Here is a 16,507-nt window from a genome sequence, read left to right as displayed (position 1 = left end):
CTAAAACAGTCTGGCTCAGAGGGAGAGCCTCACCACTTCAGCTGTGCCTGGATGTCTGTGGCATCCCCAATGAGCACATTTTGGAGCTCCTGGGAGATCCTCCTGTGGCTCAGCACGTTGGTCACAAGCTGGCTGCTCAGCTCAGCAAGGTGGAGGAGCTGCTCCTGAGACTGGCCCTGCTCACACAGCTCCCCAAAGGGAACCTCAGGGAGCTGGCAGAGTTGCTGGATTGACTTTGAGCTCTCATAGTCACACAGAAGTGCTGTCAGATCCTGGAGGTGAGAGATCTTCAAAGGATATATTGGAAAAAAAGGAAGACAAATGCACAAACACCAGTTAGGTGACAGAATGATAAAAGGCAAGCTTTAAAGAGTCTAGCTGTCCCTTTCTGTCTCTCCTCAGGACTAAGATTTTAAAATATATATATATTTTTAGTTCATTCAAAAGGTCTCCAATAGAACAGCTTGTGACAATCATTGTGTGAGCTTCTGGCAGACCTGGCTGGATTTAATAAACCTTGCAAACCTTAACATGTCATTTCCCCTGCCCAACACACTTAGACAGCAATACTCCATTGCACTTGCCTGTTTACTAATTAATCTTCTCAGAGACCAAATAAATCTACCTGGCACAGCAGGTTTGGCCTTTCAGATACCACCTGGTCATCTACTGCAGCACAGGAAAGAGACTTGGCCAGAAGTCAGAGCTTCCTTATCTGCCAACCCAAGTAAAATTACAGTCCTTTGCTATTATGGGCTTCCCTCTTGTCTGACATCATTATTTACATTAGCAGGCTCTTATGGGAAGAATTATTTTCAGGTTTATGCTTTTAAGTACCTGTCACACTGAGGCTCATCATATTATTGTTACAGATATATTACACAGCAACAGCATTGCATAGTGCTGTATTTTTTTTTTAAAGGACTTTTAAATGCTATTTCTCATATGGAGCAACAGACTAAAGTGCATGCATGCTATTAGTGCAGTCATGAATGCATGGGCTAAGAAGCATTTTATTCAAATGAGGCATGGCCAAACCCAAAGCTGGTGAGGGAACTCCAGGAGTCAATGGTGGTGCTTAATCTCAGGAGCCATGCTGGTGTTGTGAGACATCTGGGGACTTGACTCCAGCCACACTGGTGTTGGTACAGCACTAACCCAGTCAGTCATGCTTCCAGCTGCCAGTTAGGAGTGCACAACTCCATGGATTCTCAGCAGGGCAGAGGTATCTGATCCCTACCTGTGCCTTCCAGACTCCTCCCAACCTGCTCCTCAAGTGTGGCTGAGGCATCCCAGAATGATCTCAGCTCTGCAAGGTGCTTCAGTAGGTCTCAATATACTGAATTTTAAAACTACTGGTGCTCTGAGGAATATGCTGCCACTGGCCAGCTCTGCAGTGCCCATCCTTCTGGGATGGCTGGTGGAAAACAGAGCCATCCTATCCAGCACATGGGAGGACAGCAACACCTCTGCCTTCCCTGAAAACTCAGCAGGGACAGATAAAGCTACAAATTCCTCAACCCAGTTTACAGGTGACCTTCAAATACAGGCAGCAGGCAGAACACAGAGTTTTAATCCTACTTTTTATCAGCTGTTCTCTTAAGAAAACTTTTTTCCATATGCACATTCATGTATCACTGCAGGATGTCCTTCAAGTCAGCATTTTAAGCAGACTCACTTTTAGCTTCAGGAGCTCTGGTATGGATGAGTGTTTCTCAGAGGTATTACTTTGCATAAAAGAGTTCTTCTTCAGATGAGTTTGCTTCAAAAGCAGTGTGATGTTTTCTGTGCAGGGAAAAAAAAAAAACCCAATAGTTACTCCAGACAAAAATGCCAGAAAGTTCACAGATGGGAATATCAGCACTTTTATTCTGAGGCCAACTGAGCTTTGCTGCTTTCCACCAAACTCTCATGGCTGAGGACCTCTAAAATCATAGGACTAAATTGTAATCTGGGTTATAATGGCTTGAGTTCAAGTAAGTGCTCTGTTCCTAGTGAAATCCATCCCATCCTGGCAACAGGTGCACAGGTAAAACCTCTCAGGTGCTACAATAAGCACAAATGATGAGTATCTATGTGAAATACCACCTTAACTCTCAGAAATAACTGCTGTCATATTACAGCTACATAAAGCTGTGAAGGGAAAAAGGTTTCTGTGGGTGAGATTGCTTTGTGTGACTGTCAGCAACCTGTCATCACAGAGAGAAGAGGAAATGTGCCTTCTGGAGAGATTGGGATGGAAACTCATAATCACAACCTGACATAACTGAAAAAAAAAAAAAAAAAAGCCAAGCCTGGCTTCCCCAGGTCTCACAGCTCCAGTTAATCCCAGCAGGTAAAACCATGTAGCACCAGTCCTTCCCAACATTAGACAGAAAACAGGCAGGACACAGTGCACATTGCAGCTGAGGCAACTCAGAGTTAATGAAATCATGATCACCTGTCAATTCCCCATCTTCAGCTTCCAGGGAGTTTATTAAACACATCAGGTAAGGGTTGTAGCTGTGATTCGCTGTCACCTGCAAGATGGTGTTTTCGAATTCTAAAAACAGAAATCTGAAAAATAAGATAGGAATTTAAATCAGCTTCTCTTTCAAAGACAAGGTATATATCAGTGAGCAGCCTGTCAGCTGTGGATGCTGTTCCTTGGCAGAGTAAACAAGAATTCCAGATGAAAGCCATCTCTCCTAAGTGGGTACCCTCCCAGTTTTAGTCCATCAGTTCTTTTTGCTGTTATTTCCCAAAGCTGTCATTCACTCTCAAAATAAGAAAACACACTTGAAAAGTTCACATCTGTGTGATGGATGCATTACTTAGATGGAAAGGCACACCTAAGGGAGAATGAGGATCAAAAATTAGAGAGTCATCCCACAAAGGAAGATTTTCCAAAGAGCCTAAGTCTGGTGAGACTCCTTCAGGACTCTGTTCCACTGTGCATTGAAACATGCCAACACACAAAACTTTTTGTAAGTCTGACTTTCAGCTCAAGGAGAAGTTTCCTCTTCTTCACTTTAACCCACATTGTACCTTGTGTCCTAAATTACAGTGACTTCATGCTTAGGTTGTTCCACTGGAAGAAAATTCCATACTTGTCATGCTGGAATGAGAATGATGGCCACAACCCACCCATGGAATTACAAGACCCAAAACCCAAACTCACCGTGTGATCAAGCTGGCTGGGGACAGAGTGTGGTCACTCAGGGTCCAAGGCAGGGTCTTGTTGTAAAGGGTTTCTGCCACCACAGTGAAGTGATGAGCAACAACATCAACCACACTGTCAAAACTGGTTTTGTTGGAGAGAAAAGCTGAGCTGGAACTTATATTGAATTCATTCAGCAGGCCAGAGATGTCCAGCTCCTTGAGAAGGTAGAGGGTGTCTTCTGTGATTTCTAGAGCTGACAGATCCCCAGCAGAGTCACTTGCCACTGCTTCCAACAGCCTTGCAAGGGAAGCTCCTTCCCTTAAATTCCTTTTGGTGCTGAGGAAGCTGTCAAACACAGCCCAGGCACTTGTGTAAGGACTGCCTTCAGTGAGGTTGAGGGTGCCCTGGAGCCTCTGCAGAAGGTTCTGGAGCTCATCCTGTGCCACACTGGAGAGCATGGCCAGGCTATTCCAGCCTGCTGGGCTGTCAGAGGAGCTCAGGGAGCTCAGCAAGGTTTCGTTCAGGGCAGGAAGGAGCAGGTCCAAAAGCTGGGATGGGGACACATCACCCACAGCCTGGGCTGGGATGGGGCACCAGGCATCACCCTGCACCAGCCCCTCTGTGGCTGCACCCAGAGCTCTCAGCTTCTCCTGGAGCCACGAGTTTCCCAGCTCAGAGACAAGGTTTAGCTTGGAAAGGAAACTCAGAGAAAAGCTCAGAGCTCTGCTGAGGCATGACAGCTCCTTGGAAAATCGCTCCCTGCTGTGGTTGTAGGCAGCAGCAAACTCTGAGGACACTTTCAGGTTGCCTATGGCCAGCTGGAACATCTTGGTAAAGGTGTCATTGCTCCCTGCCCCACCCTCCATGGCCAAGGAATCCAGGAGGGGCTTGCAGGGGCTCCTGGCTGAGGATTCCCTCAGAGTGGCATTTTCAAACAGCACCTCAAGGGCAATGCTGAGCACGTCTTCAAAGGAGCAATTCTGGAGTGTCCTGTAGCCATTGCTGCTGCTGTCAAGGAAAGGACCCAAGGCTAAATGGAGGAACTCCCAAATTTGTGCCTGTAGTGTGGTGTTGTGCTGTGAGGGAGACTGGCTGAACTCCTGCAGCAGCAAACGTGAGAAATTATAGACAACATCCAATTTTTCCTCGAATGTTTTGTTTAAGTTGGTGTCATGAAGAACTTCCATTCCTGCTCTCCAAATTTCCATCAGTCTCTGGGTATAGTTACTGTAAGAATCAAGTAAGAGGCTGATAGATTCAAGCTCCCTGATGTTATACCTTCTCTGGAAACCTTTCCAAGCTGAGATACCCCTCTGCATGGCCTGCAAGTACATGGAGATGTTGGTTCCCCTGGAGTCTTCTCCATCATACAGCTCAAAAATGGAGGAACCAAAGTCTAGCAGCTGCTCCAGCTCCTTACTGAAAGGAAGGCTGGAGTCATTTTTTATCGTATTTAGCAGATTTTGCAGCATGTCTAGAAGTGACTGAGCAGTGAGACTGTCTGTACTATTCCACTTCAATGACTGGAGACTCTCAGCAAGGTGCCAGAAAGCACCAAGTTCGTTTTCCTGCTTTCCAGGGGGGAGTTTCTGCATTAGCTTAGACAAAGAAGAGATCAGCAGATAATGATCACTGGCATTCACCTTTGCCACGGCACCAAGAAGCTGCTCAAGGGACAAAAGGTGTTCTGCAAAATTTTCAGAAGTTGTAGGGGTCAACAAGAAGTCAGAAAATAATGATGACACTTTTTCATTTGTGCTGAGATAATTTTCAATGTCTTCAAGTGAGATTGCATCGAGTGCAATCATTTTGACAACCTCCCATGCATGCTTGGTATTAAAATGAGTCCTGTTTAAAACTATCTCGTTCCAAATCACTTCAGCCATAGTCAGAATATCTTGATTTTCTTTTCCATACGGATTAGAGTAGAACAATCCTTCACCACCCCCTTCATTCAGAGAAAGTATTTCCTGAAATATTTTTTCCAAGTCCAGTGTGCTGTCTGTGGCAGAAGCTGCACTGAAAAGGAGTTTCAATGAACTATACAAATCACCCAGATCTGAGGATTTAATTGCTTCAGTAGAATTGTGAGAGATCTGATGCACCAATGCTTTTCCAGGAGCTACCCCCAAGTCCACGAGGATTAGAGCTCTCTTCATCGTTTGCAGCAGTTGCACATATTCACCCAGCTCTGTGAGGCTCCACTTGGAGGTCAGCAGGCTGCCAGTGGCACGCCACAGCCGGGAGAAGTGTCCCCACTCGGGGTGGCTGGCAGCAGCCCTGCCCACCTGCAGCAGCTCATGGAGACTGCTGTTCCAGATGTGGGCAGGAGGTGACAGCTGGGAGAACACAGCCAGCCCATTCCAGCCTGCTGGGCTCTCAGGGGAGCTCAGGGAGCTCAGCAAGGTTTTGTTCAGGGCAGGAAGGAGCAGGTCCAAAAGCTGGGATGGGGACACATCACCCACAGCCTGGGCTGGGATGGGGCACCAGGCATCACCCTGCACCAGCCCCTCTGTGGCTGCACCCAGAGCTCTCAGCTTCTCCTGGAGCCACGAGTTTCCCAGCTCAGAGACAAGGTTTAGCTTGGAAAGGAAACTCAGAGAAAAGCTCAGAGCTCTGCTGAGGCATGACAGCTCCTTGGAAAATCGCTCCCTGCTGTGGTTGTAGGCAGCAGCAAACTCTGAGGACACTTTCAGGTTGCCTATGGCCAGCTGGAACATCTTGGTAAAGGTGTCATTGCTCCCTGCCCCACCCTCCATGGCCAAGGAATCCAGGAGGGGCTTGCAGGGGCTCCTGGCTGAGGATTCCCTCAGAGTGGCATTTTCAAACAGCACCTCAAGGGCAATGCTGAGCACGTCTTCAAAGGAGCAATTCTGGAGTGTCCTGTAGCCATTGCTGCTGCTGTCAAGGAAAGGACCCACGGCTAAATGGAGGAACTCCCAAATTTGTGCCTGTAGTGAGGTGTTGTGCTGTAAGAAAGACTGGCTGAACTCCTGCAGCAGAAGGTGTGTTAAATTATAGATGGGGTTAATTATGTCTTCACTGGAACTTTCATTGGCACTTGCAAAATGAAGGATTTTCATTCCTGTTCTCACGAGTTCAGACAAGCTCTCCAAGGTTTTATTGTTAAAATTAAAGAAAAGATCTATAGATTTTAATGTGCTGATATTATAATTCAGCTGCAAGTCCTTTAATATGTACAATGTCTTTTGGATGGCTTGAGTGACTTGTGAGATATTGGCCACTCCAGAGCTTTCCCCAAACTCTTGAAACACGGCTGTTATAAATTCTGACAGCTGATCCAGTTCTTCAGTGAAGACACCACTTGATCCATTACTCAGCTTTTGCAAATGGCTGTCTAACACCTCCAAGAACTGCCCATAGGCAACAGTGGCTGTGTTATTCCACTTCATGGATCTCAGCTTCTCCCCAAGGCGCCAGAAGACGTTCAGCTCATCCCACCAGGCTTCACCCATGGACTTCTCTACAGCCCTCATCAGCTCAAACACAGGCAGCAGGAGGTACTGATAACCTACATTTACACCTGTCTTTCTGAAAAACATCCTCTGGAGAGCTAGGAGCTGCTCTGGGAAGTTGCTGTAGGACTCAGGCTCAAGAAGATCATCAGAAAACACAGATGGGATTTCTTGCATTTCGCTCAAAAGGTCTCTGAGACCTTCCAGAAGTGATGGCATGCTTGTGGAGAGCAGCATTTGGAGAGCATCCTTAGTTTGCAATGTACTAAAATTAGAATTCTTTAGGAGAGTTGGATTCCAAAGCATTGTAGCTAATTTTAAAGCCCTCTGAATTTCTTGCCACTGGGTCATTGTATTGAAAATGGAAGTCCCAATAAAGTTGCTCTGTAATTGCAGTGATGTGAAGTTATAGATTTCATCAATTATTTCCTTATTATATGGTTCCTTTAATTTATTATCACGATGTGGATTCATTTCCAGTTCAAGAAATGCATACAATTTCTGTAATGTTTCATTCTTCAAATTTCTGAATAGATTTAAGCTTTTTAATTCACTTCTATTCATTTTTTCCTCAAAGCCTTTTAAACGATGTAGATGCTTTTGTATGGCTTCTAAATCATCTGAATTAATGGACCTCTTGGAGTGCTTTCCACCAATCTCTGGTGACTTTATTTTTCTGGAGGGGAACAAAAAAGTGTTTTAGTGAATATGAAATCAATGCAAGTGGAAATGTAAAGTGATTTAGAGCAAAGAACATAGATTTGAATTACACTGTTAGTAATATCCCTTTAGCTAATGTCTCACCTCAGAACTTCCTCCAATTCAGATACTAAAGTGGGATTGTCTTTCCAGTGAACAAAGGAATTACAAATAAATCTGGTCACCCAACTTCCTTCTTTATCTACAACAAAAATGTGAAGAGCATTATTAGTAAAGATCATGTAATTCTGGAACCTGAGAAGTGCTATAATGGCAAATCAATCCATGATAACATGCACATATGAAGTCAGGCTCCTACCACAAGCCACAATATTCTGGTTACAAATTTGAGTGTTCTTTTGGGGTGTAACTCCTTCCTGTCCTTTTGAGGGAAGTGAAAATGACTTTCTGTGCTGAGATCATTCAGGAACAATTCAGTGCTCCTGTGATCTGGATGTTCACAGAGGCCTCCTCCTGCTTTGCTGTCAGTAATGCAGAGCAAGGTGGCCAAGTATTTATTATGGTTTCTTCCCCTTCATTCAGGGTTGCTTTTTTACTGCTCACACACAAGCTCATTTTGATATCCCTGTGTGGCCAGTCCTCTCACCAGCCACTTTCTATGGTTTTCCCTACTTGCACACCTCATCTTTCTTCTCACCCACCTCAAATTCCACAATCTCTGCAAAACAAGCAGAGAAGGGACAGCAATCTCCATCTGTCCCTTACATTTAGTTGTTCCTTTCCCTTGCCTGTTCACAGATCCCCAGTTAGGGGGGGGTATCCAGGGGAGGGACAGGGATTTAAAGGAATGGCTCACCTGGATGTAAACAGCAGCCCAGCCCCTGCCTTGACACACTGAGCTGTGTTTGAGAGTCCACAACCAGATTTTGGCAGATTTTGACATCACTCCCCCAAAAAAAGCAAATCAAGGTAAAACATTACTGCTCCCCATTTCCACTGAGGCTGCAAACTCATGTTAATTCATTGTCTACTGACAAACCCAAGCCTTTTTACTTTTCCATCTGAAATGAGGCACTTTATTCACATTTGTACAGAGCTGAAGGAAGAATCCATTATGCTGAGCCCTGAAGAGTGTGCAATCTGTATGGTTACTTATTAGCCTGCAGTTTGCTTCTCCTCAGCACCACAGGTTTTCAGCAGAGATATGACTCAATGGAGGAGCCTTACCTTGCTCCAAGCAGTTCAGGGAATGTGGAGAATCTGAAACCCCATTCTGAACAGTTTCAGATCTATCATCACTCACAAGAGATGCAGAGACATTCTGAGCTGCCAGCACAACACTGAAAGAGGGGGGGGGAAAAAAAGGGAAAATAAATTGTGGTTACAGGTTTATGAGAAGAGATAAAACAAATGTTCTAATAGCTGGAGTAGAGCCTATCAGTCTTAAAATGTCTGACAGACTAGACATCACCTCTATTTTTAATTATTTGATAATGCACAAGATACAAACACAGGGGCTTTGATGGGAAAGCCATGGTGGTGTATTAGCACAAACACATGTGTGGCACTCATTAGGTGCACTTTTTCAGAGTGTTGTGTCAAATCTACAGGCCACTAAAATCCAGCCAGCAGGAAAACACCCAGGTGACACACCAGCCATGTGATTCACTGCTGCAGGGGAATTTCCTCCTAAAAACCCCAGGAAACAAGGAGACAAGACTCCAGGGAGAGCAGGGATCCCAGGGGGAAAGTCATCCGTGGAAGGAAGAAGCAATCACAAATAACTGTTCCATTTCCAAGTCTCCTCCTTCCCTTTTTTATGCTGTAATAGCCAGTCTGACAGGGAAGCAAGGAATGTTTTTCAGCCTTAGGAAGGAACTAGCTGATAATCAGGCATATTGTATCACAGAGGAACTCATTTAAAGGACTGCCTGCTCAGGTGTGCAGCTTACTGAAAACTTCACTGAGATTGTTAGTCCCTTTTTATTTTTTTTTTCCTCCTGTATAAAGAGCAGGCTTCACTGTAGGTGTGAGGTCACTGTCTCTCACTGCCTGAAGTTGTGCAGGTGATGCACAAAGAACCTGGCTGGGCATGAGTAAATACATGCTGATCTGTGGGAATAAACAGAGCACCGGGGATCTCATCTCTCCTAATTTAACATCATGTCTGCATGCAGGCTTCGTGGGCTTGGTGCTCATCATTTTCATTCTGCAGATGTGCTTGCAAGAGCCTTAGAGGGGAAGAAACTCAGTAATAAATGACATATTTAGCTGAGCAATGGCAGAGCCAAGGAGGAGGCAGGCACAGGCTTGCCAAAAAGGGGATGCATATCACGCAGATCAGAAGGCAGCAAACGTGGAAACAAGTGTTGCTGCTGCCCTTTTATTTCAGTCTTGCAGGGCTTCTGCAGACTTTGGCTGGGGAGAAAAAGCTCAGCTTACGTGCTTAGCTGGAAAACTATCTTACAGCAACAAACAGGGACATTTGTGAAATCAGTCTGCAAAACAGGTTTTTGTGAGTAATAGGATTTGCTGCTAAATTTTCTATAGGATTCATGACTTGGAAGTTACTGTTTCACACTGGTGGTGTTTATCACTTGGTGAATACAGATGCCACAGTGGGCAAATGTTCTTTTCTTCTATATCTTCATATTTCTACAATAACAACAAGAGCAACAAAAAAAATTTCCCTGTGCAGCACTTCTTTAGGAGTTCTCTCCTGCCTGAGTAAGAGACATGGCCAGGCTCGCTAAGATGTGCTTTTGTAAGCATCATTAAAAGTACTATTTGTGCAATCTCTTTGCAATAACTCTTTACTCATGCATTTACAGTGCCAGATGCCAGGCATAAAAGCACTGCACAGTTGTGGTGATGAAATTCTATGTGCCTCTTTGTCTTGCCTATGATAACTTCACCCAGCTCTGCAGCTGTAGAGCAAAGCAGAGCAGCACAGTCAGTATTAATTCTCCCTGGGCACTCCAACAGGGCTGGTTCTCAGGCTGGCTTCTGAAAGCCAGTAAATGCAAACAAATGTAATAATCCTGTGACTGAAACAGCAGCCTGAACAAAATGCTTCTGAATAAAATTACAATTCTTGCCACACTGCTGCTGACTCCTCCAAGGGTGAGGCCATTACAGCTTACACATGGGTCTCACAATGCAGCATGGAAAATTACCTTGATATTAAATGTACAGGTTTTTAAGTGCCTCAGCAACACAGCAGCCATCAAAAGTGAGTCCCTCTCACTGGGTCCTATCAAAGTGGCAAAGCTTCTACAACTTCTTTTAACACCTTAACCCAAATTCTCATGTGTGCAAGTTAAAAAGACATTCAGTTTCTTGGTGTCCTCCATGTACTGTAACAATTGGACAATCCAGAATATATTACAGCAGAGTCAGTCACACATCCAGAAGATGACTTGGAACAGAGTCCCTTAATCTTGAGTAACTCAATTCTTCTGGGGATCAGGGAGAGCTTTGCCAAACTACAGCACAGGAAAGGGATTTCAAGGCTAAGCCCATTTAAGCAATTTTGTATTCTCCAAGGTGTGAACTGCATCACATATTTCAGTACAATTAAATAATGCTGTTAAGCCAGCTCTGCTTTTCACATAACCACTGAGCAAGTACATAACTGGCACTTTCTTCTCCAAGTCAGCCTGGTAGAAAACCAGGCTCCCTCTCTCCTCTGCTTTCTTGGGGCCTGTCTTGAAAGATTAAACCAGCTGTAGATTAGTTAACAAATTTTAAAAAACAACATTATGGCTCCCCTAAAAGTGCTTGAGGTGTTCCAAAGCAACCTGAACTTGGCTCTGTGCTTTTCTGGAATAAAAGCAGTGGGTTGCTTTCTTTATCCAGTCAAAAGGGTTTTTCTTCCACCAAAGGCAGTGGCTGTGACTCACCAGCTTTTCTATCTGCACAAGGGCATGGCAGTGCCTCTGAGCAGGCAGGGAGAAAACTCAAGAGTTTATATCCAGTTCACATTAAAGGAATGACACAAGAGCCACTGAAAAACAACACACTGCTCACAGCCCACAGACAGGTTTAGAGATGCATTAGCATGGAGCTGCATCATTCCCAAACAAATCCTCTTTCAAGAGGAGAGGTGATGTCCCTAGAGCTCAGCACACAAACCCACCAGCTTTCACTGCTTCTCCTGCCATCTTCTCTGCTTTACCTGCTGGGATTCTGAAGGAAAACAATTATGTCTTGCAGCTGGATGTTGTCCTGAAACACATCTGGGGCCAGTAAGAGCAGGTGCCACAGGGAGGTGTCATTCTGCACTTGGGAGATGAGTGTCAGAAATGAGACAATTTCCTTGACAAAGGTCTCCTGGTACTGTGGGTTGTGCTGCACCTTAACGAATAAAAATGTAAGAAATTATTTAAGAACCAGAAAAAAATTATTTAATAACCAGAAGCCTTGCTGCTGGGGGGGTCCTTTTATGTTTTTCAGCTGGCACTGCACTTGCATGCAAGTCTGCAAACAATACATTCAAAGGACAGGCAATGACTGAAAGTGTGACTGTGTTTTACCTTCACACCCCAGGCTGAACAATAAATTCTCTGTTCAGACAAGCCCTACAATTCACAATGTCCTAAAGAGTCCAAAGACTAGCAATACAAGAAAATTAATATCAATCCTAACCTTGGCAAAGAAAAAAAAAAAAAAAAAAAGAAGAAGAAGGCTTTATCTTTATAGGATTAATTTGCTTTAATTATATTGCTTTCCCAAAGACAAGTATTGCTTCAATCATGAATTGCTGGATCAGACACAGGAGTCACTGGATGAAGTTATACTGCTGAGGTAATACACAATTAAATTTATTGCCTTCCCAAGGTTCAAACATTCTTATTTACACCACATCCTCGTGCTGTTCCACTGACCTGCCACTGCAGAAGGACAAACAGAGAGGAGAAGCAAGGCCAGGCATGGTGAGAACCCTTGGTGGCCATGAGCTGATGGCTGGGTGATGCCTGGCTCTTCCACTTGGAGGTCTTTGGGCTAACCCCGTGCACAGGAATTAACTCAGCCTCACCATGCCCTGCTTAGGTACAGAGAGGAGCAACTCCTGCCCAGCTGCAGCCCCAGGGAATGTCACCCACCTGGGAGAGCTGGCTCCTGAACTCCAGGGCAAAGGACTGCAGGAGGGATGAGTTGGTGGAGCAGAAGTTGTGGTGGATGTTGGCTGCCATGCTCAGCCCAGGATGTGCCAGGTATCGTGACAGCACCTGGCACAGCAGGGACCTGAGGCTCTGCTTCTGAAAGAGCAACAAAACATTCAACACTGTGCTTGGGGTGGTCCTAATGGCAGTGATGAGACTTCTCTCAGGGGAAAGCATTGTGGGTGCAGCACTTGCATGGAGACAGAATTCCAACAGCTGAACAGTGTCACCAAACCCCCTCAAATTCCTCAAATGTGTGTATGAGAGTTTGTAGACATTGACACCAAAACACAAAAGCAGTGTCCATTGCAGTGTAACAAATTTCTATTGCAAAGGAATAGATCCTATAAATGTCAAATATCTACACAATAAACACACAGCGCCTCCAATAACACTGCAGGACTACCATGGGCAAATATTTTTATTATATTTATTTATTTATTTATTTATTTATTTTTCTTTTTATTTATTTTTTCTTTTTATTTATTCATTCATTCATTTTTATTTTTATTTTTATTCTTATTTTTATTAGTATTTATTTATTTATTTATATTTTTATTTATTTATTTATTTATTTATTCTTTTATTTCTTTATTTCTTTATTTTTATGTTTATTTATTTATTATTTTAATTTTATTTGTTTATTTATTTATTTATTTTTATTTATTTATGTATTTATTCTTTTATTTCTTTATTTCTTTATTTTTATGTTTATTTATTTATTATTTTAATTTTATTTGTTTATTTATTTATTTATTTATTTTTACTTATATTTATTTATTTAAATATTTATTTATTCTTTATTTAAATATAATAATATTTATTCCTTGAGTGTCAAAGCCTGCCACATTGCATCTTTAATTTCATGAGAAAGAAAATACGCTGCAAACATCTCGACTCACACAAGTTCTGAACAAAGTATCTCAGGGTATTTATGTTTTGTGTTTCTTGGTGTTATGCCTCAAGGTTTGCCTGGTTTCTGCCTAGAGGATAAGAAGCTCACCACAGATCTTAAAGCTTAAAAATCCACCCACAATCACTGCTTCCAAAATAAAGGAAACATAACACATAATAGGGGAGATCCTAAAGCAATAAAAGCTGTGTCTTGGTACTTTGAGCTTCTAATTCTTCTAATATGAGGATACACAAATGTTGACACTCAGTTATTATGCAAATACAGACTTACCTTCCCAAAACTGAGGATCTTGTTGAACATGTGGGTTCTGGAAGTCAAGTTGGATGGTGATGAAATATTCTGAAGGTTTTTCTCTCCATGAGGTACCAAATCCCCAAATGCTGCAACAACAGTTTGAAACACTGTGTTTTACTTCAGTCTTTTAAAACCTCTTTGCTATATAAAACCAGGACACAAGACAGCTACCTACAGCTTTGGGTGCATTATTAATCTATTTCCAAAGGTACAGCCAATGGCATCCTGCAAGTACTTTAGAGTTTTTTCTGATATAATTAAATCTGGATGACATTGTAACTTGTTATACAGGGCCACGACCTATCATTTCTTAATTTTTTAAAAAATAAAATGTAGAACTGAGTTCCTCCTTGACCATCAACATGAGTCAACAGTTCCCATAACTGTTCATTGATTTACTTTTCCCTTCCCCACGCCTCTGCACTTGGTCCCTTTTGCATTCTGCCTTTTTCTGTCTGTGCACCACAGAGGGTGCTGGCAGGAATGCTAATTGGAACAGTGAATGGCTGGAGCAGAACAGGCCAATGCAAATCTGTAATCAGTCATTTCATCCTGAGCTCCCTCAAGAAAGGACTATCCATCATGATGGCTTGTGGACTGTACCAGCCATTACCATCAATAAATAATAATTGTAACGATTTTATGGAAACTTTCAGGCTGAAAGTTCCTTCAGGAAAGAGAATCACATCAGAGGAGACCATCACCGACAATAAATATCCACTCTGGCACAGAAGACAACTTATTTGCTGAATAACCACAAATAAAAACACATTTGAAAAAAATCATAAGCTGTTTATGGAGAATTTGTGGGTAGTAAAAGGGCAATATTCCATAAATAGCCAGGTCTCTAATTAATGTCCAATCAATCTGTGATCTTGCATTGCTCCTGTGAAGCACAACCATTTAATCCTGGTTGCTTGGCCAAATTCCAAAGTCTTTCCTACAGACAGCTACTTGTACTTGTTCCCAAGAATTTACACTAATGCCATGGCCACAGTCATGTGCCTCTATGAAACACATAAATAATTTCAGCAGTGCTCTGAGAGCTGCAGCTCTGCCCAGAGATCTCCAAAAGACCAGCCTTCAAGGAGCAGACCTTGCCAGGGCAGAGGATAACCTACCCAGGGAAGCATTCCTGCTTTCAGGAGCCTCTGCACTCCATGGTGGTGGCAGCCTGTCCTTGGCTACACTGGATGAGCTCCTGCCCTTGCTGGGGGAAAAAAAGACAAGAAGAAAAAAAGAGAAAAAGATGAGACACGTGGAACAACAGCCAGAATTTCTTGTAACTGACTTAGGATGTGTCTATGGCCGGATTTCGTGGCAGCTGTGTTGAAATTTGGGTTATGCAAAAGCCTGGCTCCTTCTGCAGGCCTGGCACATATCTTGGGGATGCAAAAGTACAGAACTCCATGGCTATAAAGGGCATGGCCTTACCAAGAAATCCTTCCAGATACCAGAATCTTACTCATCCTTCCCAAACATTCCACTCCAGGAGAAAAGGGTGGAAGAAGTCGTTGCTGAGCTTGGTTTTTGGACTTGGCTCCCTTTTATTAAGGGAAGTTTCTGCCAACCGTATAATGCACACTTTGGTAAATGCCTCTAAGAAACAGAATCAAAGGTGAGAACAAAAAATTTAACAAGAGCTTCAGTGAGTTGCACAAAGGGAGAGGAGAATAACAGCCTGGATTAGCTGAATATTACAAAACAATAGATCCAGGCGGTGAAGAAGGGCCACAGTTCAAACACTTTGTGACAAACTCACCAGAGGGGATCCTGCCCCTGAGGCAGAGCCACACCTATTCATCTGGAGCCTTCCCCTTCCCAAGGAATCTTTTCCTGAGGTTTTAGACTCAGCATCCTGCTAGTTTTGCTGTGACTACTTAATAGTTGGTGTTTCTCCTTGTAGAACACACCAAGGCTGACCCTGACCATTCAAGGGTAGGTATGGCCACATATCTGTAATGACACTTCCCACAGACAGCCTCAAGCTTCAAGAGTGGTCAAGATGCTTGTTAATGACTCATGTTCTTGATATAAAAGTTGGCCAAATCCTTTGATTTTCATTTGGCAGGAAAAACCACTTATTTCCTAAATTGCTTTTTCAGAAACCAAAAGCAGAAAGCAAGGAGGATTTGCAGCTATTGAAACCCATGGAAGATCTCCAGCTTTGGCACAAGAAGCTCCCATTTCTTCATTTCAATACCCCAAATGAACCATTGTTTAACATGCCCAGGGAAAAACAATGGCACTGAGGAACAGAGCTGGGAATCCAGGCATCCAGTTTCCATGGGGCTTTGCCTTCCCTCCTCTCTTCTGCTGCATGACCTTGAATTTGATTAGGATTCACCTTGTGCCACATCCTCAGTCATCTTTCCCACCAATGAATTGATTCTGATCACTGACTTGGCCTAGGAAATTACTCCCTCTGCACTAAGGAGGATCCTTATTGAGCCACTAACCCCAGGACTGCCTGATGTGGGGCAATTTTAGCTCTTCAGACTCTGAAACTCTGGCCAAGGGGGATTTTGAGACTGACTATGGAGCAGCCTCTCACCTGAAAACAATTGTGAGAGCCCTTGTGAGATGCCCAGACTTTTAGCTCTCCTGAACCAGCCAGGCCTCAGTGTGGCATATTCCCCAGGGGTCTGCCAGAACTGGGCAGCCAAGATGTAAAAACCACCTAGAAACCACCCTGGCTGGCATGTCTCAAAGCAAATGCTACCTGACTTCAACTGAAACATCAAGAAACTGAAATGGTCTCACTGAATATTTCCACTTCAGCAAACTGACATTCCAACAAAACGTGCCCAGCCATGCTGCAAATCTCTGTGCTTTTGTGGGTAAAATTTGTTCC

At 43.5% G+C, this 16,507-nt stretch overlaps 1 protein-coding gene across 1 annotated transcript in view; it reads right to left on the bottom strand.

Annotated features, from left to right (window-relative positions):
- Window positions 1-16,507, bottom strand: part of ABCA12 (ATP binding cassette subfamily A member 12) — a 76,037-nt gene that overhangs the window by 44,179 nt on the left and 15,351 nt on the right. Inside the window, exons 4-14 of the mRNA XM_056496706.1 lie at window positions 14,775-14,863; window positions 13,630-13,739; window positions 12,565-12,582; window positions 12,384-12,533; window positions 11,456-11,634; window positions 8,506-8,618; window positions 7,423-7,519; window positions 3,161-7,294; window positions 2,441-2,556; window positions 1,679-1,785; window positions 34-287 (exon numbers count right to left, since the gene is read on the bottom strand). Coding sequence (XP_056352681.1) covers window positions 34-287; window positions 1,679-1,785; window positions 2,441-2,556; window positions 3,161-7,294; window positions 7,423-7,519; window positions 8,506-8,618; window positions 11,456-11,634; window positions 12,384-12,533; window positions 12,565-12,582; window positions 13,630-13,739; window positions 14,775-14,863 — 5,367 coding nt within the window. The remainder of the gene's footprint in view (window positions 1-33; window positions 288-1,678; window positions 1,786-2,440; window positions 2,557-3,160; window positions 7,295-7,422; window positions 7,520-8,505; window positions 8,619-11,455; window positions 11,635-12,383; window positions 12,534-12,564; window positions 12,583-13,629; window positions 13,740-14,774; window positions 14,864-16,507) is intronic.

The sequence above is a fragment of the Oenanthe melanoleuca genome, chromosome 7 (assembly GCF_029582105.1).
Source record: "Oenanthe melanoleuca isolate GR-GAL-2019-014 chromosome 7, OMel1.0, whole genome shotgun sequence".
Taxonomy (NCBI): domain Eukaryota; kingdom Metazoa; phylum Chordata; class Aves; order Passeriformes; family Muscicapidae; genus Oenanthe; species Oenanthe melanoleuca.
The sequence above is the reverse complement of the archived record's forward strand: the minus strand, read 5'-3'. Positions and strand labels throughout refer to the sequence as shown.